Source organism: Poecilia latipinna, unplaced genomic scaffold (genome assembly GCF_001443285.1).
Source record: "Poecilia latipinna isolate Pla-1442-1.1 unplaced genomic scaffold, P_latipinna-1.0 Scaffold2705, whole genome shotgun sequence".
NCBI lineage: Eukaryota > Metazoa > Chordata > Actinopteri > Cyprinodontiformes > Poeciliidae > Poecilia > Poecilia latipinna.
Window position 1 is genome coordinate 9,559 of NW_015115321.1, and position 26,705 is coordinate 36,263.

Consider the following 26,705-nt stretch of genomic DNA (forward strand, 5'->3'; position numbering starts at 1 on the left):
TTCATAGCTTACAAATTTTGTTTTCATGTTTAAAAGAGACATATGCATTTTACATGATGAATATAAATAATGCATATTTGTCCTGACTGCATGTTTGCTGTCAACTCAGCATAACTGTTAATAGACAAAGCAATAAACCAGAACAGGATCATGATTTCAGAGCCTTAAATAAAGAGCATCATAAGGGCTGAAGACAGGAGCAGCAGGGTGACACCAGGTCCAGTTGGTACAGGACCGTTGCCAGTCAGTACGGCACCTTTTCCAGTCAGAATGGTACCGTTGCCAATCAGTACGGCACCTTTGCCAGTCAGAAAGGTACCGTTGCCAATCAGTACGGCACCTTTCCCAATCAGTACGGCAGTGTTGCGAGTCAGTAAGGCACCGTTGCACAAGTCCTTGTCACAGCACTGTATGGGAGAAATGCAATCTGCCTTTTTCCAGCAGCCCCTGTCAATCAGTCCTGTAAGAGCAAGAAAACCTCTCAATAGTATTCATAAATATGCTCTATAATGTCCACAAATAGCTCATACAACAAGTTAAATCTTTTTGCAAGTGATCAGTTCAAGCAGCACAGATTCTCATACATTTAAATTCTTACCTTCTGACTCAAAAGAACCACAACGGTCGAAACCATAAGGACAAGTTAGAACACCTGTGCAGGTATTGGGTTCAAATGTTGTATATTGGTAGCATCTCAATCCGGATGCTAAATGAAGAACCAAAAGAATTAAACATGATTATCAATAACAACAAAAAACAAGCTGAGAACTTGACAGATGTGTGTCTCTCATATTAAACTTACAAACAGCTTAAATACAAATTTTCAATTAAATAAAAAGAAAGTCTTAAAACCTTTAACAGTGAAAACATAAATTGTTTGTACTGTTGAACACAGGATTAAGACAGTCCCGTCCGAACTGTAAATACAGAACTCAGTACATTCAGTACATTTCTATATACATTTTTACAGAAATGAGTAAATCAATCAATCAATCAATCAATCAATCAATAAAAACAAGACTCAAAATTTGGTTTAAAATTTCAAAAAATATAAAATCCAGTTCAAATGTTTTGTAAACTAATAATGAGAGCTTTAAACAAATATATGACTTACAGCTTTGAATCAAGTCATAGAGATAATCCTAAACTTTAATAGAAAACCTGAATTGCTTATAAAACTTAATCTTTGTTTTATTTCCTCCTTTTTGTTAAATTCAAGAAATTCTTACCAACAGAAAATGTTACAAACAGGACAAGAACTCCGTAAAGCTTCATCATGAACGTAGGCTGTGCGAAGGAAAAACGTTTTCTTTCAGTCCTTTCTTCTTTCCTTCCTTTCCCTAAATAAGCCCGCTCCACAGGGACCTGAATATAAAGAGCTCTCAAATGACATCATGGCCCTCATAAAAACTCAGCATTACTTTCAGTTCTGACATGTGTTTATTCAGGATATTGGAATATGTCATTTAGAAAAAGAATTGTAAACATGTCAAAGTCAGTAAGTGTATATTAACAGATTTTCATTGTATTATATTTAAAAACAGTTCAAAGAAATAAAAAAGGACATATTTTTAGTATTCAAATTCAAAAATACTTTATTGATCTCGTCTTGGAAAATAAAACTTTTGCTTATTTACTGGGAAGAAATAAACAAGTGTTATACTTATGGAACTGATAACGGAGGTTTCAGTGAAGATGTTTTTTCTTCTCTTTCAAACCGGAACTCCTTTGAACCAGGTTTGATTTATGGACAGAGGTACAAATTAACTCAAGATGGGAGAAACTGAGAGAGAAATGGGTGTAGGCACCATGTACGTGACTGATAAGACATGAAAGGAGAACTGTATGTGTTAAGTTTCACTTCTTCCTTCTTCTCTCTTGCTTTTCTTTTCTCAGACGGTGATGTTTACTCTGATTTTCTAAAGAAAATATCTAAAGACAAATGTGCATTTCTCTGATTCTATGCATACCCCTTTATCAAAACGAATAAAGAATTTACCTAAACAATCCCAAAGGAAAACTAAAAGTTGTTGTAGCTCATTAATTCTTCAAATAGTTATTGTAGACAGTGATGGCTATTGACAGGAAAGATCTTCTGTAACAGTCTGTATTACAGTGATTTTGAAGAAGCCTCTGACTGAAGACACTCCCCCCGCCCCGCAATACAGTCTCACGAAGAAGATGGTCAGGGTTGTCCGCAGACATCCTCTGTGATGTCTCACCAGAGCTTTTCCTAGTGTGACACAGTTTAAAAACAAAACTTGGAAGCACAAAAACAGAACTTAAAAGAACACAACATTTCCTGTGATTCTGGCACAAACATGCTGCATCAATCATACTACTTTGAATATTGTTTATGCTACACACACTGTTATGTGATGACATTTTATTGTGCGTGCAGCTATAAAAGTTTTTCTAACACGTCATGTTCTGAACTCTGGATAAAAATAAGCTCAGCATTTAGCTTGTTATACTTTTTCCTTTTGGCATTGGTAGGATGACTTTTAGATGTTTATGTCAGAAAAATCATGAAGTTCTCTGAAGTTGTATTTCCTCCTTCAAAAATTTAAAGTTTCTTTCTTTAAACTTCTTACTTTAAGTTTTCCAAGACTTTAGACTTTAAAAGTTTAAAGTACTGTAACTTGGAAAGTTGCGATAAACTACTTAAATTATTTTACTGTCCAGATCAGACAGTAAAAAACCTTACTGTCTCATGTGGTAAAAACATATAAAAATTGTCAAGGTTAACAGGTTAATTTTTACTATATGTAACCTTGTCTGCTGTGCAGGTTAATGTTAAAGTTCTGCCAGATTAGAATTACACTGGTGAGTCAAACTGAATTTTTTTCTAGTTTTTAGAGTCGAAGATTATGTGGGGAAAAACTTTAATACCAAAAGCCATTTTTATATTTCAAAATAAAAGTGTAAAATGTTCAGCTGAGATTACATATTACTTTAAAAAATCTAATATTACAGCAGATAGTCCACTTAAACTGATGACCCTCCTTTTTTTTAACAGCCAAAACCGGAAATTGTTTCAAATTGTATCCAGTTTTGAAAGATGGAGATATTATTGCTGTGACAGAGGAGAAGAGAAACATTTCGGTTAAAATTTTCTTAAAGTTCACAGTTGTGATAATATAAGTACAGAGGAAAAACAGAGAAGAGTTTGTACAATCAATAAAAATGTTAATTTGTTGGAACAAATTGTAAGAACTAATGACTTATTAAATGGTCCCTTTTCTTTATTTGAACTAAATAATGTTAATAGGAAATAAAAGAATGATAATATTTCTTGTATTATGGTTATTGAGCTTAGTAATTCAACTTAAAAGGTTTTCCTGGAATTGTATAATAACACCTGGGAAATAGTTTTTTTTTAACCTATGGCATGGAAAGAAGCAATCATAGTTCCAAACCTAAAATCAGGTAAAGAGTGGTCAAACCAGCAAGTTATAGACATATTGCATTAAATTCACATATAACTACTTTGTTAAAAAGAGGAGATATTTATCAACATTTCAAAGTGGACTTAGAAAAGGTAGAAGCAGTATGGATCCTATTCTACGTTTAGAACATGAAATCAGAAAAAGGGTAAGTTAGTAAGGAGAGTGTGGTGGCTATCTTTTTTCATATGGAGGAAGCGGATATGGAAGGAAGGTTTTAAATAACATTTAAAAAGGTGGGAATTAGTGGATTCATTGTTTTATTGGATAAAATGTTTTTTACAAGATAGACCAGTACAAGTAAGAATAGGGCAACATTTTTCAGAAAGATTTTTGGTTGAAAATCTTTCTGAAAAAATTTTCAGAAGAAAATCTTTTCGCTTTACTTCCTTAGGGAAGTGGTTTGACGTACTTCCCTAAGGAAGTACACTATACTTTCTTAGGGAAGTATAGCGTACGGCAAACATATGTTTGACAGTTTTGGAGAGTGGAATGGGCTTTTCTTTATTTGCTGATGATGGAACAATCTGGAAAAGGGGTAAAAACTTAAATTGTATTGTTAAAAATATACAAGAAGCAATTAATAAAATGGAAGATTGGTCCTTTAAGTGGAGATTTAAAAATTCTATAGACAAAACTAAGAGTTTATTTATTTATTTATTCATTTATTTTTTACAAAGGAAGTGTTTGAAAATCTAAAATTGCAAATATATAATCATGATTTAAGTTTAAGCCATTTAAGTTTTTGGGTTTAAGGCTGGATGAACACCTTACTTGGAAAATTCATTTTCAAAAAGTAGTGGAAAAGTGTAAGAGAGTTTTAAATGTAATGAGGTGTTTGGTGGGGAGTGAGTGGGATACTGAGAGAAAAACATTGAAAGCAATACACGGGTTTAGTACGGTCTGTATTTGATTATGCCAGCATAGCCATCATACATGTTAAGAAATTTTAAAACCCTGGGAAAAAGAAAAAAAGAAATGAACCGTTTCATGCATGAATTATGATCCTTTGTGTCAGGATTTTTTTCCAAAATGTTTTTTGATTTTCTTAAGGCATAAAAAAGGTAGGAAAAAAATTTAGTAAAAAGTAAAAAAAAAAAAATTTTTAGGTGATCAATTGTAAGTTTCTCCAAATACAAAGTTGTTATTTGAAAAATATATCAGTAGTATTGTTCTTTAGGGGTTATCTGATGTCACAATATTTTTTTTACCTGCAAGAGTCGTCTACAGTAGAAGGAGGGACCGGGTCGGTTGCAATGCTTTTATTATCTGTCGGCCATATTGGATTTAACAAAAATAATTTCTTGCATTTGCAGCTGATGGCCAGTAGTTGATAGTGTATTTTATGATGCATTGGTGTAGAAAGGCAGAAAAATTATATCCAAATTACGTTTTAGCAAACTTACAGTTAAATACACAAGATATTTTAAATAATCTTTTCAATTCTGAATATTTTTGTTCTTTACTGAAAAACCTTAAGAAGACGAAATTGATAGGATACAGAGTTTATACGTAGTATACACACTCCACTCCAGTAGATGACGGTAATGCACATCAATACGTTGCGGCGTCATTTTACGCGCCTGGGTGACGTCAGCTCCTGCGCCGCTATGTTTTGAAAAGCCGGTGGAGCTTCAACTACTTCGTTATGACCGGTTTTATGCAGGTTTTTAAAACATTTCGGTTAAAAAAAGAAATGTAAACATGCCAAAGTCTGTGAAGAAGCCCTGCACTACTCAGACCTCCATCAGCAGGTACTTTGGAGGACTGAGCAGCAGCAGCAGCAGACCTCAGTGTGGGATTAAACCAAATCCTGCAGAGCATCGGCTCTCAAGAGGAAAGGTGAGGTCTGCTACTTAACTCATTTCATATCCGACATGTCATCTGTGGTTTGCTTTATGCAACTCTTCCAGAATTTAGTTCCTCGGAAAGTATAATGTCACACTAAGAAAGGTTTTTAAACCACAGCTCTTAATTCATGGGGATTTTGTGACCTCTGCTCTATCAGCACTCAGTCATTGGAGTCCTCCACTATTATGGGTTGAAAAAAAGTCACAGCTAAAGGAATCATGTATTGAAATATTGCTGTGTCCAGTTATATTAATTGGACGTTGAGAGGAAGGAAGAAGTGTGATAGACAAAGATGCAAGTGCAATAGGTATAATTGAACCTTTATTGGAGGACTTTGAATCACAGTCCACAGAAGCCTTGATGTTTGAATATTGTATTTTATTCAGACATCAAGGTAACAGAGTCTGGAGGAAGAGTGGAGAGTAATCAAAGTTGCTTCAGGTACTGGTTGAAGTTTTCACAGTGTGAAATTTAGGGTGCCATGTCATCTTCAGAGCAGCCATTTGCAGGAACTTTTAAAATATTTCATCTTTCGTCCTGCTGACAAGCTTTCTGGAGTTGCTGATTTAATTTTCCAACAAAACTTGGCATCTGTCCACATTGCTAAGGGAATACTACCTGCTGGTGTTACTCTCCTTTTACTGATAAGCAAACTGTACTGACCTGTAACCCAAGCAGAATGTCACAGACACCAGACCCAACAGTGCAGATGAGCTGAAGGCAACCTGGATTAATGAATGAATGGATAAATTTATTAATCAAAACCTCAGCAAAGTCACAGACTGCTTGCCTCCAATCACTGATTCACCAATTCATGCAAAAAGGGACCCAGCAAAGTACTGAAGGCTCATACTTTACAGTAGAATAATATACATTTCCACACATTTCTGCTGTTTCTTATTGGTTTTAGGTAAAGGTATACTTTTGTGATAAACCACATTTAGGGCTTTAATTAGCTGTTAAACATTATCATCAAAATTATAATAAAAACAATCACTTTAAATATTTCACTGTTTCTCCAAATCAAAATTTTTGAGTTTCTTGAATTAAATATTGACGTTAATTAGCTTTTTAGGTACACACTAATTTATTGTACCTGTGATTATTTGGCTCTTGTACTTTAGTTGAAACTTTCCTCTGGTGATGAAGATGGGTTGCCATCAAAACGAACCAAACTGGCTGTGAAGGGCCACCAGGTGGAAGACGTGCAGTGTGAGCCCGGACCTTCTCAGAGTGTTAAAGGTGAACACAAGCTTATCATCTAATTTCATTTCTTCTAAAAATATTTCCTTTACTGTTTGAAAACTAAATATTCTTGGTTTGTTTCTTCTCCCTAGAGGCAAAGCCGACATTGAACCGAGGAGGAGGAGGAGAAGGAGGAGGACGAGGAGGTCTCTGCTCCTCCACTTTGGAGAAGCTGAAAGGTTTCTCCTGCATGATGGCTGATCCATTTCTCCGGGCCATCGAGGACGAAACAAAGATGGATGACCGCAGCGGCAAAAGCTCTAATATGAGGAGTTCTGTTTCGCCTAGTTTTGTGGATTCTCATCAGCAAATCAGCAAGACACTGCCTGGGACAGAGAAGAAGCGGGATTATGAAACACAGAATCATGACGAAGAGGATCCAGAGCTGGCTGTCACTAATCTGGTATGTTAAACAAATTCTTCTCTATGTGAAAAAGACATGAGAACATATTTAAACCTCAAAGGTTGGTAGTTTAAGCCCTGAATATAATATTTAGCTGCTTTCTATAAATGTTCTGACTAGGGCCTCTGACCTCTACCTCTTTCAGATGGGGTCAAGTAAAGCCAGGCTCGCGTCATCAAGCAAATAATGATTAAGTTTACTCTTCACATAAACTCTGAAAAGATCACAAGGACACAAAGACTTGCCTTTTACAAAACGAGAGAAGTGTGTCAGACTGTTTAGGCTAACTCCAACAAGAGCTTGCAAACCTTCGGTATTCATTCTCCTCAAAGCACAGGCGTGCCGTCATAGTGATAATTCAACAGCACAGGCAAGTGCAGGAAATGCATTCCATATATGGCAGCTGCAAAGTGAGGCGTTTTGCACAGGATGTCACAGTTCAGCTATCTTTGTAAACGGCTGCGAAAGCGTCTGCACATTGTCTGGAAACTTCTTTAACAGGAAAACACCTGCAGAGAAAAAAACACAGCAGATATAGCAGTGAATAAATGGTAAAAAGTATCAACATTTCCATCAATGACATTACTGGAACTCTCTCTGTGCCGACGCCTGATGCAGTGAGAATCCATTCAACAAGCTGAATATGTTACTCATAAGCAGGGAGTGTATTCTTTATGTTTGGATTAAACCTGGCTATAAATATTGCATAGGAAACAGTGCTAAGATTTACTAAGATTGGACACATACTATAGTCATGATGATTAAATACTTTTTGTCACTTTGATCAACTTTGTTTTCTCTGTGCTTTTTTGATCTGAGCTGGTAATTCTTAGAATAATTTGCCACCTCCATTGATAAACTGCAAACCTATACAGTCTGAATACAGTTTAAACAGTTTGCTCAGAAGGTACAAATGTTTCTTTTTTCACTTCCTTTTATTGGTTTACTTTGTCCTTATTCCCTTTACCTGCTGTTTATTTTTCTTGTCATGTGTCCAGTCTTGGCATTTCGGGCATACCATATACAGACGCTGGTTCCCAACACATGACAGAGCAGATTTGCTCCTAAAAAGGATATTTGAAGTTTGTGTCATAATTGCATGATTGACTTTATGTTATTTTATTGGGATATTCATCATTGATGGGAACCTGGAGCAGTGAAGGAGTCAGTGAATCATTTACTTTAATTGCCACTCAATTAAATTTTACTGAGCAATACAATCTTTTTTTAATGCACCGCTGTTCGAAGAGCTTAACTTCAAACTTGAGCACTGCTAACAAACTAAAAATAACCACATTTGAGCATATTTTCTTCCCCCTGCAGGGATTTTGCTTGTCTAAGATCACAAAGTCAGGAGGAAGGGAGGGAGGCAAGGTTGCAGAGTCTCCATCAGACTCCAGCGCCCCCTGCAGACGCTCCAGAAGCACATACACCCCCCTGGAGCAGCAGGTCATGGAGCTGAAACAGCAGCATAAGGACGTGCTGTTGGCAGTGGAGTGTGGCTACAAATACAGGTTCTTTGGAGAAGATGCAGAGGTAAAAACCCGAGTATGCTTAAATAATCAGATGTAATCGTAGCTCCAGTGTATCTGCTACTTTGCAAAAGAAAGTATTCTCATTGAAACTACACACTTCTCATTTCCTAGTACCCCGGGGGAGGAGAGAAAACATCTTTGCTCCAGGTTTAGACCAAATAATCATTTAGAAACTTTTGCATTTGAACAGATTGCTGCCAAAGAGCTGAACATAACTTGTCACCTGGATCATAACTTCATGACGTGCAGCATCCCGACTCACCGCCTGTTTGTTCACGTCAGGCGCCTGGTGTCTCATGGACACAAGGTAGCAGATGATTGCTAGATTCTGATTCTCTTCTTCCCCCTTCCACTCCGTTAGCAGAGACAGATATCGTCTCGTCACTTCTGTCTGTCATTTTTAGGTTGGCGTTGTGAAGCAGACAGAAACGTCTGCGCTGAAGGCGTCAGGGACCAACAGAAACGCTCTGTTCAGCCGTCAGCTCAGCGCCTTGTACACCAAGTCCACTCTGGTGGGAGAGGGTATCCTTACAGGCATTTTCTGTCCTTACATGCCCCTAAAGTAGCTTTTTTTAAATCCCTTGATGTCCTTGACGAGGTATTATTTCCAGACGTAAACCCGGTCTGTAGAGTGGCAGACGTGGAGGAGGGGGGCTGTGCTGACGTGGTGTCGGACCCTCCTGACAGCTTCCTGCTGTGCATCAGTGAGAACTGGGACAAAGTGAAGAAGCAGCTCTCTGTGGGGGTGGTGGTGAGTCTGATAAACATAAACTGCAGCTGAAACCAAGCAACATGGTGTGCATTTCAACAATATGAAGCACATCAAATCTGAGTTTATCTGGAATCTAGAAGATTTTAAGTAATTCCTGAAGGAAATGGTATTTTCAGCTAGATAAACTATGAGAAGATCAGTGGTTATTTGTCAACAGGTTTGAGAGAGTCTGGCTGCCTCATGTTGGAAATATTTTCCAATTAAAGAAGTTCGCTAGCCAATTACATCTCCTCCTCTGTTAAAGTGAGATATTTTCATAACAAATTTATCTATTAAAACTTATATGAAAGTGTTGGTCAATGGTGACGTTTTATATTGGAGTCTTTCTTGGCAGATGTCATTGGTATTTGATCAAAATGAACAATGATGCATCCACAGGTTTATGACTTTTTTGTTTGTGTTATATTCAATCCATAACAGAGTATTAGGGCCATCATGGATTAAAATGAAAAATGGATACATTTCAGCCAAAAACGTCTTTAATATTCTCTGATGTCAAAATATAATAAATTGGCAAGAATTTTTTTTTCCTTGATTAAAGGCATACATTTCTGATATGAGAACTAAAATATCCTCTGACGTGAGAAATTTGTAAGAAAAAAAATCCTGAATTTGTAAGAGAAAAATCTCTTATAGAAATATTTTACACATGTTTTGTCTGGATTAAGGAATAAAGTCATTTACCCTCTTGTCATAAATATTAAAGACAATATTTAAAAATTCCAATTTCAACTTTGATTGAACTGGAAGGAGAGTCATTTTTATCCATATTTAAAAATATGGCTGACTTTATTTGTAAAGTCAGCCATCTAATATGAACTGAGTGATCAAACTACCTCTTTACCCTCTAATCTTTTGTTTTCTCCTTTTTCTGTCCCTGTGCTTGTATCTTGTGCATCAGGCCGTCCAGCCCAGCACTGGAGACGTGTTCCTGGACTGTTTCCCTGATGGTCCGTCCCGCTCCGAGCTGGAGGGCCGTATCCTGAGGATAAACCCAGTGGAGGTTCTCGTGCCTTCGGACCTTTCGGATCAAACCTCCAAACTGCTGCTCAGTATCGCTAATGCCAGGTAATCTGCTGTCACGCCACAAGGGGGCGACGTGTCTTCATTTTCCTCTGCAGAGCTTATCTCTGCTTCGATAGAACTGAGTGTGTCTGAGTTTGGTTCACTTGATTCTGAGGGGTTGTGTTTAGATTTCCCCAGGCAGGCAGGCATGCAGCCCTGCTGAGCGGAGCACTTTGGGCTTAGTGTGGCAGAGGAAATCGATGCGGGCGCACTGAGCGGTTATGAGATGGGGTCTTCAGCACGCAGGTTCTCACCACGAGGCTCAGCGGGTCCACAAGATTCATTTAGTATTTAAGGTTGTGGATGGATTTTGCTCAAACTGGAAACTTCACAGTTTAGTTTGTGAAGGTTTTTGGCTCAAAGTAAATAAAAGTTTGATTTAGAAGGACAATCATGTCACACTTTATGAGTTTCAAAAACACTGTTTAAACAAAGTTATTAGAAAAAAATACTGTTATGATTAATTTTCCAAATGCTGGTCACACTTAATGCATGATTATAAAATTGATCAAAGGAGTTTATTGAGATAATTTATATTAGTTGCTTCTATAACTTTAATGTGTAAATTGGACAAAAAAAGCTTTATTTCCGTATGATTGACAATTGGCTGTTTTTTTAAAACTCCTTTTAGTCAGAAAGAAATAAGCAAACAATCTTTTTCCTTATGTATGTTCAGAACTGACCTGTAAAAATATTTATTTTTTCCCCATAGTTACACAAACAGCATTGATTATTGCATTGGCAAACATTATTAACTAATAATAAAAAGTTTTTGAGGTTTTGGGATTATTATCATTTTGTTTTTTTTAACATATTTTTCATTCTTTTTAACGGTAATTGGGGGCAGGATAACTTTGGGTTCTTTTCCAGCCCACTACTCTTACTGTAAATAATAAAAGTAATAAAATGTGTTTTGTCTACATTCCTGCATTTTATTGTTACTAAAATAGCTGATATTTCGTATTTCTCAGTCTAACTCGTCATTCCTCATAGAGGACTGTTGTGTTTCTCACTGTGCTTCATTCAGTATGATGCAGTCACTGATCGGAGAAAGAAAGAAACGTTTCATCTTGCTTGATACAGGAGATTTCTTGCTCCAGTCATTTTCTGACTTGATCAACACAAAATCTCCTTTCTCCAATTTTACAATCGATTTATGTCTTTGGTTTCGCAAGAGGGAGAAAACACAACTTCTTTTTAACATCAGGAAGATCTAGTTTCAACTGTGAGATCAAAAAGACAAAGAACTGAGATTTATGTCTGTCTGACTGACGACACGGCCAGCACCGCTGACGTTGAGCTGCTTTGTTGTGCCGTCCTTCTTGTTCACATCGGCGCCATTGACGTCCTCTGTAGCCCAGCCATGACCGCGAAATCCTGAGGAAATGAGACAAGAGAAAGAGAGGGAGCGAGGAGCGTTTGATTACAAGCTGAGAGTTGGATAAACAGGAGAAATGTCTGCCTCATTCTGCGTCTCTTCCCTTCAAAAACGATTTGGAGCAAATTTATTATCCTCTCTTGCACAATCCTTGCAGCTATTTTCTTTCTTTTTTCAATTTTCAATCAGTCTCATTGATAATCACTGCTCCTCGGGGAGCTACCAATCAGAACCAAACTCCTCTTTGGCCTCTTGTGTCTCAGATAAGTCTATTACACGTCCGTAGCAAACGGAGCTTAATGACAAAATTTTCTTGCTGATTATTTTCTCACTGTTTTAATGACTGAACCTGAGAGAAATGATACATTGTGCATCAGTAATTCAGAGATAAATGTTTCAATGAGTGCCGGTAATGAGGCTCCTCTAAAGGAGCAGCCCAGGAGAGCGTCTGAATCGAGGGATTTTTGTGGCTGCTGACGTCAGCCTGTCGGTGCTTCTGTCTCTGGGGTGGGCAGACGAGACGGGACCCCTGGCAACGGACTCGTGTCCATGGAGTGGCTGGTAATGAGTCCCTCAGAGGTTGATTGTGACAACTGGGTGTGGTGTTGGTGGCTTTACTCGTGCAGACGGAGAGGGAGTTTGCATTTACCTGGAGGTTTAAGGTGGGGAATATGAAATGTTAAGATTAAATGCAAACATCCCGGAATAGATTCACTCCAGCTCACACAAATTCACCAAAAAACAAACTCGACTGCTCAGAGTATGTTTTTTGTTTTTAGGGGGGGAGGGTTTATTTTTCACCCTGCAGGAATGGCGCTTAGGTTTTATGGACAGTTAAAATATTAAAGAGATACTATTAGATGTATGAACTGACAGCCTGTTGAATTTATGTCAAATCCCTATTTTACCTAAATGTTTCTAATACTTTTATATTTTGTATTTTATGGTTTTAGCTCAAAGTATCAACCGTACCAAAACTGATTCTGTTTTTATTCTTTCATTTCTTTTTGTATAAACCTGAACCAGGACCAGCCTTAGCCGTCTCAGTATTTTAAGTCGGGCTCAGCTTAATGCAGTCCTCACCACGCTCAGGCCCCATCAGGCTTTTGCAGAAATGCTCCTACAACACCAACCCTGGATCAATAAGTGCTTCAGTCGCAGTTCTTGTAAATCTCGCAATGTGGTGCAACTGACTGGCTCAGTGATTAATTGCCCCAGTCTAATTTCAAGCACAATGTGGGATCTATTGATTGCTTTTATATAATCTGAGCTCCTGGACGGACCATTTGCTGAACTGAAATATGATGATTGTGTGTTTGCGCATGGGTGCTGGAAAACGGAAGACCGAAAGTGCTTCAGCGCTGCGAAGAGAGCCATGGCAACAACACGGCAGACAAAGCAACAGAGTCCTTGAGAGGTGCAACGCCGAGAGAGTGGATGGAGCAACAGGGAGATACGATGGTGCACCAGGGAGACGCAGAGGAGAATGTGGTTTTATGGCTGTGACTGAGGCTGTTGCGTCTCCATAGAGTGCTTGAACACAATATGCAGCTGCATCTGTATTTTTCTCGAATAGAAAACTGTGGTTAGATGTGAAGTATCCACGTTCAAACAGAGTGACAAGCAACACTGTTGTTTATCGCTGGATCGATACTAACACATGGTCGTTATAATAAATGAAGGTTATTGCTGTTGTTGTTCCCCTCCAGTGCTCAGACTGATGACCGAATCAGAGTTGAGAGGAGGGACAGCGCTGAATTTGAGTTCACCTCTGCAATGAACGCAGTCGTCAAGTTCTACTGTCACACCCCGGAGAAAGGTGGATTTTTATGTTGTGTCATTTTGTTCCGCTTAGAGCTTTTACTCTGAACGCATTTTTCCCCCCTGTTTGGTTCCTGCTATTAATACCATGACAGCCACTCAGCGGTAACACTGGATGTGTCTGACAAGGACTGAGCTATGACTCACGGCTGGGCTTTAGTGTTAAAAATCCGAACATGACTGCGTGTTTTGTTTTCCTCCAGACTCGCGCTCTCTGTCGAGCGTGGCCTCCTTCGACAGCCCGGTCATCTGCTGCCTGGGGCCGCTCATCCAGTACCTCCAGGAATTCAATCTGGAGAGGGTTCTTAGAAACGAAAGGTGCACGACACAGACGCATCCTGCAAGATTGATGTTGGGAATCCTGGGAGAGATTATTGAGATAATTACTGTAATTCTTCCATATAGAGATAATAATTAAAAATTTCTTTGGGTACAGCATTTACAAGAAAATGTAGCTTTTTTTTCTTTGTTGAACATTACTGTAATGAATCTTTGCTATGTTTAAAATAACCAGGAACATGTAACTGACAGCCTGACACTTGTATTTATTATTACAAACATACAATTCGAGATTTACCTGCAACCTTTGAAATTAGGGAATAAACACCTTCTTATATATGCCATTCGTTTTTTGTTGGGCTTGTGACAGTTTCTGTCATCTCATCTACAAAACTAAGCATTAAAATTGTTCTGACAAGGGGAGGTAAGTGGTGTTTAAATAAGATTTTTCATTTTGTGCAGCTCATTTCGGCATCTGTCCAGCGAATCAGGGGGGATGAAGCTGAGTGCTGCCACTCTCAGGAACCTGGAAATCCTCAATAATCAGGTACATGCTCCTGTCATTTAGCTGTCTTGGTCAATTTTTAAGGAAAATAAGATTGTACATGTGGAGTTAATGCATGATTCATACTACGCTATGAAATATTTTAAGGTCACTCTTTGTATTTGCCTCGAACCGAAGCCTGTGCTGCAGGACATAATGCACTTTGTGCGGCTTTGGAAGATTTACACGCTGCGCTGCCAAACGCTGTTTACTTTGGCTCTGTGTCATCAGCTCAAAATGTGACACTTGAGCATCTCGGCCTTCATGTATTTGTTAAATCATATGTTGTTATTGCTGCCTAATGCGTCTGGAGCGTTGTGCTCTGCATGTCAGCCGTAATGATTTACTCCCTGTGATTTCCATTTCAATAATTTTTATGTTCTTATCCTAAAGTGCTTTGCTGCTTGATGGTGCAAAGGTGAATTGAGTTTTTTCTTTTTTTCCTTTGATTCATAGACAGATGGGAGCGTGAGGGGAAGTCTGTTGTGGGTGTTGGACCACGTTCGCACTCCGTTTGGACGGAGACTGCTGAGGAAGTGGGTCAGCCAGCCGCTCACAGAGCCGCAGTGAGTACACGTCACCTTTGACCCCCCAGCTTCATTCTCACTCACTGGGTTCTCAGTCAGCCTGCACAATATCAGTAAAATATGCGACAATTATTGCTAAATGCCATAATAAGAATATGATTATTGAATTATCTGCATCATTTTACTTCTTTTTTGTATTTTGAACTGTGTTTAGGTTTTTAGGCTCCGAGTTTGTGGAGCATTTTGTGACTTTTTTATTTTTTTATTTTTTATCTGTGAAAGGAGCCATATAAATAAAATGTACTTACTTACTCCAAAGCAACAGAGCAAGAGATTGATAGGTACAAGTCTGTCTGCAAGCTCACCTTTAAAAAGTCTTAAATCCATGTATCTAAAAATAAGACCTTAGAATGTCTTCGATTCATTTAAATAATTGTAAGTTGGCCTTAAATACTTTAATCACAGGTCTTAAATGTTGTCTTTGAAGGACTGCTTAGTCGTGTATATTCAGTATTTTATTTTCTTGTGGGACTTATCTGTCAGTTTGAGTCTCCCCTTGCTTGCATTTTGCAAAAACACACACCATCATGGGTAAGTGTAAATCTAACACAAGCTTGCTGGATGAAGTTTGTACATTTCTTTTGAGATGCAGGTCTTAGATGCCCTTCAGAATGGTTTTAAAAAGCCTTAAATTTGAGTTGTTGAAACCCGCAGAAAGGCTGGTCTGGTGAAGCGAGATGGTGGCTGAAAATATTCTAGCTAAACACGGAGGGAGCCAGAAATACGTTCTACTGGAAAAACCAAACCAGTGACAGACTAATGGTGTTAAATAATGTCACCACCAGTTGACGTGAGAGAACCGACTGGGAGAAAACAAGAAACTCTGCTGCTTTCCAGGTCCTTGATATCCACTTTGTTTTCTGATATGGATCATTAAGTAAAATGTCAGGAAAACAAAGTTTGAGAATGAAAAATGTTATTGTCCTATTTTCATCATTATGACCTCCATAAATGATCTCCAAGAAGAACTCCTATATTTCTTGTTGCTTTAGTCTTGTTTGTGAATGAAACTGTGCAACATCCACAACAAATAACTCAGGTTAACAATACATACAATACAAAGTCCATAATGTTAATGTGCATTGATTCCTCTACTGGTTACAGCAGAAGAAAGAAAGCATGTAAAGTTTTAGAGTCAGCTGCTTAAAAAAAAAAAAAACAGGGATTTTCAGTCTAATTCTGTTTTCCATACAGTCAAATTGTTAGTAATTTCTGTCTCTGAGGGCAGCCCTCTTTTCTTTCTGCACAGGGATTATGGTTGTGGATTGGGCACCGCTTTTCAGATTAAATGGATAACATTTCTGCAGAATTTAGACATGAATCTAATCCTGATTACACGCAGGCGGATTAATTCCTCGACATGCTGCACATCAGCAAAAGGCACGGATGTTCTGGCCCAAAGCGAGACGATGCACCATGACTTTTCGTTCTGAGTATGATGTTCAGGTCACAACTTCTCTAAATCTGCTCCAATCTGCTTGTTTGAGGCTTTTTAATGGCCATACTCAGATGAACTCTCTGTGCTCTTCAGTGAATTGTTTTAATGGAGTTAAATCGATTCCTTCATGTGTTTTTACAATGATTTTTTTGTTTTATTCTGGAGTGAATGTCTTAATGTCTTCCCTGTCTGCAAAACCTCAGATCGTTTAAAGATGAACAGCTTTTCAGAAGTGGATCGAACGTGAAGAGAAAGACAGAAAAGCTGAAAATAATATTCTTTTTAGTGAAATTGTGTCATTTATGTTAACTATAATAAAGTAAAAGCCATCTAAAACTATCACCATTTGTCACTTTGAACGCTTGTACAGGAGTGTAATTTTAGGATTGCGTTGGTGTTGCAGTCAAATAAATTCTCCCATCAAAATGTGACACAACCAGAAATATTAACATTCATTTACATTTTTGAGATCTTACTTTTTTGTTTCTCTTACCACATCTTCTAAAAAAAAAAAAAAAAGTGGAGTTACTGGAGCGAGACAACCACATGGAGCTTGATGACTAATTTGCTTTTTAAATAATTTAACCTTTTATTAAGAACTGAGAACAAAATTAAACCAACTACCCACTCAACAGAGTCTGACTGTTCAACTTTACCACTTTTAAAACCAAAATTAATTGCCCACTTACAATTATTATTACTAACTAGATCTCATATCGTCTGACAGATATTTTACTCCATCTTTTACTTACTCAGGTTTCCTGTGTTTTTCTTGTTCACATTTTGTGACGTTTCAGTCACAGATCTTAATTTGTTTCATTCTCAATAAGATTCAGGGTCCAGACTTTGACTGGGCCATTCTAACAGATACATATGTTTTGATCTAAACATTGTTGCTACTGCTGCTCTGGTTTAAGGTCACAGTTTTATATCATAATTTATTTCTTAATTACGATTGAAAAAAAAAGACTCCTTTTTTTTAACCTAAATGAATATGAAACCTGAGAGGTTTGGTTTGAGACAATAAAACATTTCCTTAAACTGTTTTTTTGAAAATGTGCATTTTTACATTTCAAGCCAACAAAGTCAAGATTGGGGATTAATTAGATTTTTTTTAATTGATTGACAGCACATGAACTCACAATAGAACACATTAAAGTTTGTGTGACAAAATGTGATAAAGTTCAATGGATATTAGTGACTCTGCAAGACGTTTAACTGTAAGAATCAGCTCGGTTTCTCTCCTGCTTCCTGCCTGCTTTGCAGAGCTTTCACCTCAGAGTTTTTCCAGTTATGTGAATAAAACTCAGCCTGAGAATTTCCTGCAGTCTGCCACATGTGTGAAACGGAAACTGTAGGCAGAATCTGCAGTATAATTGCTTGGACCTTTTTCTGAGGTGTTTATGTGACAAAATATGAAAAACTGTAGGAAGTCAGGAGTTGTTTGGCACTTAAACGCAGCACTGTAGCTGCAATCAGCTGGGTTGCAATAATTCATAAAGAATCCAATCAGCGGCAATCATTTCAATCAGAAAGGATTCCGCTTTTCTAAGAACACATATCTTTTGCTCCTTGCGAAGCTCGACTGTTTCGATGGCTTTAACTCCTCGCCTTTCAGCCCGTCTTTGTAATTCACACCTCTTTTCTTTCCTCCCGTCTCCTCCTTCCTCTCGCCTGCAGGTGTATAGCAGAAAGACAGGATGCTGTGCAGGAAATGATGGAGTCAGACTCGATAACTCTGAACTCCATCAGATCTCTGCTGTCACATTTGCCTGATCTGGAGAGAGGCATCTGCAGCATATATCATGGAAAGGTAATCAAAAACACTTAGATGCATATTTTATTTAACTGTGTGCTACAAAGCTTTGTCATCCAGAGATGGTTAAAAAAGTACCTGAAAATATGGTCTGACCCTCTCAAAGACAAAAAACAATTTTCTTCTTTTTCCTCTCATCTCCATTGTTCTGTCTTTTTAATGGCAGACTTGATCAACAGGAGGGAGCAGTCACCTCACTGTCGCTTCCCTGATTGTCTAACAGAACCTCATTTCCCACCCGTCTAAGAAGTGCCACATGCTTTTCTTCTGTCTCCATATGCGCATTTGTGTGTGTTTGTCCGTGAGGCGGCACACATGTATTGCTTCGTGCTCATCTTTCTGTCTCCTTCATTTGGGGTTAAAAGAAAACGATCTGATGTCTTCAAACGTGGACACACAGCGAGCACACGGAGCCGGGCCTTAATTGTCATGTTGCCCATCTGCAGATAAATGGGTCTGTGTGTAATGGCCTGTGTCTCAATGGCTCCATTGACATAATGGCAGGGAGGGCATGCCTGTGGTCTTCTGCTGCTCTCTGTTTGTTTTTCATAAAAGTGCAACGTGGGGGCTGCAGACGTGGGGCAGCATTGAAACCGCAGCGAAGCCTTTAGTACCAAAACCCCCGGCGGAGTCACCGTTATTGATGTGAGGCTTCGGACTAGTTGTAATAATATTGGATATACGCTCTCTCATCAGAGCCATTCCCAGGGAAAAGATTGATTTGTGCTTTATATTAACTTAATTTAATTGCTACGGCAATAATGTTGATGGTAGAAAACAGTTGGCTGCTGTTTTTTTAAGGTTGACTGATTTTATATTTCTCATCATGTGGATTGCTGAAACCGTTTGCCTTTAAACACAATTTAAAGCCTTTATTTTTCCATTTTTGAATGAAAGTTTTGACACGTGAAGGTGCAATATTTTTAATCTTTTACAGGAACAGCCTGATGCAAAAGACTTTAAGTGTGGCTGTACATTACTGACAATAAGTGGGATTAATTCATATTTTTCTCATTACTCTTTCTTTTCCACCATCATCAAGATCATGGCACCGGTCAGGTTTGGGCAAAACGACTGAAAGTCCATCCAACAAGATAAATTCAATGGAAACCAAATGTTTTACACTAAAAGACAGAACTTTTTTTTTTTTCAATCACTGTCTGACATTAAATATTGGTCAGAAATGTTGCAGGTGGAACTCTAATCTATGATTTCATGTGTTCTTACAATATTTGTTTTTGTTGTGTAAAAACAAATATTTTTTTACACAACAAAAAAATATTTTTTTTTGTTGTGTAAAACAAAACACAACAAAAACAATGGGTTTTTAGAAATGGGTTCTAGCAGAACCCATTTCTGCTAGAAATGGGTTTTATTTATTTTACCGTAATATTGTAAAAGCTGGCAGGCTGTGGTTTATTATGTCACATTCAGCTCATGTAATCTTTCTATTTTTATAGTAACACACCATTCCATGCCAAAAAAAACCCTGAATAAATCACACATTCTGCATTTTTTGTTACACTTAAATCTTTTAGGTCATAGTGGGGCTTGCTGTGTTGCACTTTGAGATTGTTTATCCTACTTCATATAGTCAGGCAGGTTCTATTTAATAATGTTTTTCTAACAGGTCTGTCTGTGGCTCACCTTTACTCCTTGTGAAAAAGTGTTTACTCTGGATTTCTTCTTCTGATACTGGAATTAGTTTGATGATTCAAAACATGTCATTGTGATAAAAAAGCAAAAACAGAAGAAATCTTTATCACAACGTACGACACCACTAAGCTGGTTGTTTTGCTGCCGTTTTCCTCCATGTGTTGCAGTCTTCCACACAGGAGTTTTTCCTCATCTGCAGCAGTCTTTCTCGCCTTGGGCTGGAACTGCAGGCTCTACTCCCAGCTGTCCAGGCGCAGATCCGCTCCTCGCTGCTCCGGAGCCTCTTATTGGACACTCCTGACCTGCTGGCTCCGGCCCATGGCTTCCTCAAGGTGCTCAATGAGAAAGCAGCAAAGTAAGTTGAACCTAAGGACAAGAAAACGGGTTTTTATCGAGGAGAAACTGTTTGACTGACTTTTGAATGTTCTTCAAAATCACTCAAGACAAATAAGATTATCTCTATTTATCCATCAAAGCATGTTTTGATGGATAAAGGAGTGAACAAATCTTTTTCTATTGCTTGTTGTGTTTATAAACCAAACAAAAGAGGTTTTTTTTTTTGTTTTAATTCATGTAGTATAAAAAAAATATAATGTTTTTTTTAATCCATCCTAATAAAAAAACTGATTTCAGATCTCTGCATATATATTTTTTTTTTTTTATCGACATAAATGTTACTTATACCCTCAGATCTTTTACACATTTTGATCATTTGACATTTTTGTTGACTTCAGGTGTTCAATATAATAGAAATCAGAAGTTTACATACGGTGAATAAAAAAACATATTCTTTTTAACTGCCTGAAATTAAATCAGACCAAATTTCTCTTAGGTCAGTTACAATTTCCGAAGTTATTTCTTTTTGCTAAATACAATACAATACAATGATGAGAGAAAAGAATATGTGAGAGATTTATTTAGGAGCGTCTTCAAAATCAGACGTTTATATCTGTTTAGAGGGAAAGCCCAGAAGGTGACGGCTGGGCCGGACTCCCTGCTTATGATGACATCCACAATAAAACTCCTGAAATCATGTAATTTTTTTCCTTCCCAAAAGTATCAAATGCCATGTGCCCAACCATTTGGACACTTTCTGAAGGTGCTGCTTTAAGCTGATGCTCCGCACTGTTTCTGACAGCTGGCACCGAGTGCCGCAGTTAAAGGCATCAGAGTGTTATATATTGACACAAGGATGTTTCTTTTTCTTGTTGTGGTTCAGATTGTCAAACTGTGAACTCAAAGATTGGCAGAGTGAGGTGTTACCAGCAGCTGTCACCTTTAAATTGGCTGTTTCTGCAGGTCGGGGAATAAGACGGAGCTCTTCTCAGATTTGTCTGGCTTCCCGACGCTGCAGGAAAGGATGAACCAAATCCAGTCTGTCCTCGCTGAAATTCAAGCCCACCGCAAAGAGGTCCGGTTGGTGCTGAAGGCCCCCGCGCTCGATTACGTCTCAGTTTCTGGACAGGAGGTGTGTGAGTCTGGGAGAGGGGGGACGGTGGGAGGAGGTCAGCTGGCTATTTGGGTCGAAGTCCCAGCTGTTTGTGTTTGTCTGATTTGAGCAAAGCTGACGCATTATTTTGCCTGTTTTCTCTGCTCTGATTTATCACCCTCCTTCTCTTCTGCTTTCAGTTTCTGATTGAGGTGAAGAACTCGTTGTCAACAATCGTTCCACCTGACTGGGTCAAAATCAGCAGGTCAGCTCACTTACCAGTGAAACAAACAATCAAACACTTTTTACAGGTTTTCCTTTAGTTTTTCCATTTTAAAATTCCCGACCTAGATTCTTGAGTCTCTAGATTATTTTAATTTATTTCTATTCTGTACTAAACCCTGGAAATAGTTGTACTTAGACCACTTTGGCCTAGATCAAGATCAAATTCAAGTCCTTTAAAACACACTTTGCAATTTTATTTGAGGTTTTAATGAATATTAAAAACAGCAGAGAAGTATTGATGTTGATTTGGGATATAATCTAGAGCTATATAAGGAACTGAGACGAAAAGAAGAAGATGAAAAATTTAGCTTGTTTGATCTTGAAACAATTAAAATTTAAGGATTCATTAAGAATGATAATCTTTTTGAAACATGCCAAATAAAAGACTTTCAACTTAAGACTTTATTGAGCCCAGAGGGAAATTTGTATTTGTAATTCTAAAGTATACCAAATAAATGCAAAAAAGAACATTGGTTTTACAACAGTTTTGTTTTTAGTCTTGTGGTAAGTGCTCTAAAAATAATATCCCAGTTCAAACATTTTCCAATGCCCTATTGTCTTCATATTTTCCATTGTTATCAGACAAAGCTAAACACTGAAGCACTGGACTGGCACATCTTCTGGGATTCTTTGTAATTATCAGATAGATACAAACATTTATGTTGAAATAAAATATGTATTAGATGATTCAAACCCATAATCTGATAGTTAGGAGGACCTAAGCAGATCCGACTCCTTTCTGAGAAACACATGTTGTCATGTCGTCTGAAAAGGGAATTAAAAACAAACAAGGAAACAAGCAAATAAATAACCAAAGTCAGTGATTTATTTTTAACATATTGGTATTGATGCCATAAGTAAAACTGGACCGATATTAAAAACCAATATTTACAACAACAGAAAATCATTCGAGGCAACAAAATAACTCTAAACGGGAAATTTGACTGGAATTAAAGCAACTAAATAACAGATAAAGTTATGCAGTCATCTAGAAATCAGGAGCCTGACATCCAATATTGCTGTGACAGTCAGATTCTTGATTACTGTGTGTGTTTGCATAAATAAACATTTTTGCACTAGCGTTGCTGTTCAGATGGTTCTCGGGAATGGTTTACTGAGCATCCAGAGGCGAGCTGTTTGCAAACCTCCTCTCAGCATCAATTCGTTTCACCCACACAGCCGCACCTTGAATCATCACGTTTTGCTGCAGGAAAAGTTGGTTGTTGTTGAACTCTTTTCTTTTCCTCGTGAGGCGACTGGATTCCCGAAAGGTTTGCAAGATAGCAACCAGAAAAAAGGAATCCATGCGTCTCCGCTACTGGCCTTATCTCTGTGTTTGTTGAAATCAATGTCTTTGCTTGCTGATGTTCCGTATTTACACTCTGAACATCAGCTCAATATCAGCTGGGTGGAGAGTAAATGCTCATTGTTGTTGCTGCAGTTTCTTCTCTGGAACCTGAAGATTATCTACGTTCTAGCCCTTTCTTTTTATAACAAAAATGGTCAGTTTTAAAGTTTTGCCACAAATGCTGGCAGTGTTTTGTGAAAATTTTAATAGTCTTTATGTTGTTTTATTTTGTTGGAAAATTATGACATAGACTAGCACTGACTTGCTCATAATTATGAATTGAAAGGAAAAAATCTGAAAAAGGTTGCTCTGCATTTCTATTCAACCCCCTTTACTCTGAAACCTGTAAGTAAAACCCACTGCAGTAGTCAGCATACTGAAAATTTTAAAGGTTAAAATTGATAGTTAAGAACTAGAGTTTGGTATTAAGTAGTTACGTTCACTTAATTACATTTACTATCATTTAGTAACTTTCTGGAAAAATGTACTTGTGGTGTTTTTCCTAAACTACTTTTTACTTGAGTAGCTTTATTATGAAGTCTCGTTACTCTTATTTGAGTGAAATTTTTGGATACTCACGGTGAGTAACTTCACTGAATGAAGAAAAAACATGTTTTTACCAACAAAAGACAGATACATATTTACAGTTTTCATTAAAGTTTAATAAGTTTTACATCGGAAGAAACTGATTTGGAAAATTTATTTTGTTATTTTGTAGTTATGTTATATTAATCATTTTTATTGAGGTCTTTGAAATACCAACATTTTTACATAAGCTTTTATTTTGATATAATTTCTAAATATTGAATGATTACTGAAGTAAACTTTTTACCAAATACTCTTTTAGTCCTACTTGAGTAATTTCTTGGAAAACTTTTTTTTTTCTTTTCTTTTTTTTTTTTTGAGTAAAAATATGTCAAAGTAGTGCTACACTTGTAGTACAATTTTTGGGTATCCTACCCACCTCTGCTAAGAACACACACGGTAAAAAGCTCTGCGGTATCAAGATCCAGTTGTTTTATTCCTGAAGAAGGGCTTTAATGCTTGTTCTCCTCCTCTTCCTCTGCAGCACAAAGACTGTCAGCAGGTATCACTCTCCTCTCCTGGTTGAACGCTACAAGAAGCTGCAGCAGCTCCGAGAGCAGCTGCTGCTCGACTGCCAGAGGGAGTGGACCCGATTTCTGGAGTACGACAGAGGCAACTCCACACACACACACACACACACAGTTCTTATCAGGAATTCATATAAAAAACTGTTAAAACTCATAACAAGTCTGCGGTTCAGAGGTATGCGTCCACAGCTCTCTGCCTGCCAGAATTGGTCTGTTTAAGTCAAGCACCCTGTCAGAGCCGTCTGCTCTGAAACCTGTATTCACTAAGCTTAATTTACACTTGAAAATCATTTTTTCCTCTCTCTTTCTCTCTCTGTAGTCAGTTTGGGGAGCACTACCACACCATGAAAAGAGCTATTAGTCACCTAGCAACCACGGACTGCCTCCTTTCATTGGCTGAGGTGGCCAAACAAGGGAATTATTGCAGGTGATTTCCTCTTATGCTGACCATAAATATTGATGCATGCATATTTGTGTGTGTGTTGGGGTATTGTTAATACTTCTCTGTGTGGATACGTGTGTGTATGAGTGTGTGTGTGTGGTGGTGGGGATGGGGGTTGTCCTCTGTCGTGTCCTATAGACTCCGACAGGCTGTATGTGGGTGTATGCACCGGGCTGAGCACTGTGCTCTGCCAGAACACCAACATCTCTCCCACTCACTCACACACAACCATCTTTATAGTGTCTATTTCTGCACGTTAGATTTCAGCTTTTTCCTCCATCCGCATCGTAGCACTGAATGCGTTCTTTCATGCAGCTTCCTTTTAACCTCAGCTCACTTAAAATTTCTCACTTTGGCTGTTTTAAATGTTGCATTCAGCTGTAAAAGCTGAAAGCCTGTGCTTGAAGAGTTCTGGAGCAGGAAAAGAAAGATGCATCTGCAAGCCTGTCAAAGAGGATTGAGCCTCATGGGTGGGGAAAAGGAAGACGTCTCATGAGACAACCCAACTTTCACAGAGCATAAAGCTCTTACTTCACCGCTCCGTCTGTGTTTTGACCCTGGGCTATGGTTATAAGATCCTGACCAGAACATCCTGCATTCAAGTGGCTGAAATGAACTTTCTGTGTATGGTGGCTGAAATAAGCCTTAGGCTATGTTCACACAGAACTATGCACAAATCCAATTTTTTGCCTACTTATTGAAACCGACTACTGTAGTGTGAACGGTTTGTGTCCCCAAACCTGACGTCACTCAGAGATGCAATGTTTAAGGAAGCAATAATGATGGAGCTGTTTATATATGATTTTAAAGTTGATTCAAGGAGCCATCACTCCCTGGATAAATCGCAAGATCATTACAAGGTCAAAGGAAGCTAATAAAAAGAAAGCACAACTATTAGAAGCGGCCTTTTGTGGAGCATTGACCGTAACTTCAGTAGGGACGTCTGTTTGGATGTGTAGTCAGAGCCAGAAGTGGTGGGATTGTGATTTGATTCGCTCCAGTGACACAGACTTCTTTTATAATGTCACAGTCATTTTCAGCCATTGTTTACGTCCTGATTTAACACGACTGGCTTCTTATGGTGCAAAATCATGATGCATGTCTCACATAAATGACATAAAACCCGGACAAAATGTGACATGATCGTTCAGCTCGCAGACTCTTTGAAAACAATCAGATTCACTGCAACATATTAAAGTGGAATCGACTGGATTTTTTGGGGGGGATGAAATAATTAAAATTGGGCCGTTCAGACTGCAGTGAAAATGACAGATATGGGTCGCATTTGCCTTAGAGGAGGAGCTTAGTTATTCTGGTGTAAAGTTGTTGCTGCTATGCATCAAAAGGAGTCAGGTGAGATGGTTCTATTATCTTGGAATGATGCCTTCTGGATTATTTCCTTTTGAAGCTTTTCCAGTCATGTTCCACTGGGAATAGACAGAGTAAACCAAGACGGCACCAAAGAAATTATAAATCTGTGCTGGACTGGAAGCACCTTGGGATTCCTCAGAATGAGCAGGAAGGGGGATATTTCAGCCCTGATCCCCGTCCAGGATAACTTGGAAAAATGGATGGATGGATCTAAGCTCTAATTTCAAAATTAGACATAAAATTGTCATTTTCCTGCTTTATTTTCTACATTCATATTTGTCTTTTTTCTCTTTCAAAAAAGTCCCATTGAATCATTTTCAATCCCAGCAGTTAAAACCACTGCTGCTCACTCCGTTGTTTACATGTCAGTATTTTCAGGGATATCACTGTCAGAATTATTTGCATCCTTGCTGTTAATACTTTGTACAACCCATTTGCAAACAGGACAGCATTTTCTCTTCTGTTACATCTCACATGGTTGGATCATAGGTTTATCATTATGTTGATAGATTGTCTAGATTCTTTGGTCCTCTTTCAGGGTCTCTTCTCCACACTATCGAAAATCCTTCATCTTGATCTGAAGCTGTTTCACTTCTTTTCTGTTTTTTTGTATGTGCTCCCAATTTTCATTATCCACTTGGATACTTAAAAGGATAAAAAGAAAGGATCAGTGGCCCTTTTTATTTGTATTTCAGATTTAGGGCATCTGTTGCTGTTTTTTTTTTTATATTTGTACAGTTTTTACAAATTCACCAGCTCCTAAACTGCAAACTGCCAGTATTTTGCAACCCTAACAAGCAAACTTTGGTTTGAAATGAACATCATCTCTGAGTTTTGTTTCTACTGTGTGCTGATGTCTCTCACCGACTTCTCTCTATTCAG

General features: G+C 38.0%; 2 protein-coding genes and 1 long non-coding RNA gene across 6 annotated transcripts in view; 1 reads left to right on the forward strand and 2 right to left on the reverse strand.

Moving 5' to 3' along the window:
* Positions 1-144: 144 nt before the first annotated feature.
* On the reverse strand, positions 145-1,339 carry LOC106938835 (CD59 glycoprotein-like). 2 transcript variants are annotated; one of them, XM_015021019.1, is made up of 4 exons: positions 1,230-1,339; positions 599-706; positions 299-460; positions 145-256 (listed from the first exon to the last, which is right to left on the reverse strand). In XM_015021019.1, exons 1-4 carry the CDS (start codon positions 1,276-1,278, stop codon positions 165-167), a joined length of 411 nt encoding a protein of 136 aa, XP_014876505.1. In that variant the 5' UTR covers positions 1,279-1,339; the 3' UTR covers positions 145-164. The 2 variants fall into 2 exon arrangements, with proteins under 2 accessions (XP_014876505.1, XP_014876504.1); XM_015021018.1 differs by having other exon boundaries at positions 145-460; positions 1,230-1,338.
* Positions 1,340-4,996: 3,657 nt separating this feature from the next.
* Positions 4,997-26,705, forward strand: part of msh3 (mutS homolog 3 (E. coli)) — a 41,532-nt gene continuing 19,823 nt past the window's right edge. The window contains exons 1-18 of one of the 3 annotated variants that reach the window (XM_015021017.1): positions 4,997-5,288; positions 6,422-6,539; positions 6,635-6,945; positions 8,269-8,481; positions 8,671-8,787; positions 8,885-9,002; positions 9,092-9,231; positions 10,154-10,320; positions 13,405-13,514; positions 13,720-13,834; positions 14,258-14,342; positions 14,796-14,905; positions 18,045-18,177; positions 20,004-20,191; positions 21,136-21,304; positions 21,466-21,530; positions 23,968-24,084; positions 24,330-24,437. In XM_015021017.1, the coding sequence (XP_014876503.1) occupies positions 5,151-5,288; positions 6,422-6,539; positions 6,635-6,945; positions 8,269-8,481; positions 8,671-8,787; positions 8,885-9,002; positions 9,092-9,231; positions 10,154-10,320; positions 13,405-13,514; positions 13,720-13,834; positions 14,258-14,342; positions 14,796-14,905; positions 18,045-18,177; positions 20,004-20,191; positions 21,136-21,304; positions 21,466-21,530; positions 23,968-24,084; positions 24,330-24,437 (2,522 nt within the window). In that variant the 5' untranslated portion in view covers positions 4,997-5,150. The remainder of the gene's footprint in view (positions 5,289-6,421; positions 6,540-6,634; positions 6,946-8,268; positions 8,482-8,670; positions 8,788-8,884; positions 9,003-9,091; positions 9,232-10,153; positions 10,321-13,404; positions 13,515-13,719; positions 13,835-14,257; positions 14,343-14,795; positions 14,906-18,044; positions 18,178-20,003; positions 20,192-21,135; positions 21,305-21,465; positions 21,531-23,967; positions 24,085-24,329; positions 24,438-26,705) is intronic. The other 2 variants (XM_015021016.1, XM_015021015.1) reach the window with 2 other exon arrangements.
* LOC106938837 (uncharacterized) lies at positions 12,153-26,698 on the reverse strand. The gene is made up of 3 exons (XR_001422704.1): positions 25,394-26,698; positions 25,115-25,118; positions 12,153-12,165 (listed from the first exon to the last, which is right to left on the reverse strand). It is a non-coding gene; the product is annotated as an uncharacterized LOC106938837 (long non-coding RNA).

Coding starts and splice junctions, on each gene's coding strand:
- LOC106938835 (XM_015021018.1), bottom strand. CDS start 1,278: ATGATGAAGCTTTACGGAGTTCTTGTCCTGTTTGTAACATTTTCTGTT. Junction 707..1,229: donor GTTTGTAACATTTTCTGTTG/GTAAGAATTTCT, acceptor TTCTTCATTTAG/CATCCGGATTGAGATGCTAC. Junction 461..598: donor TGGTTCTTTTGAGTCAGAAG/GTAAGAATTTAA, acceptor TTGCTCTTACAG/GACTGATTGACAGGGGCTGC.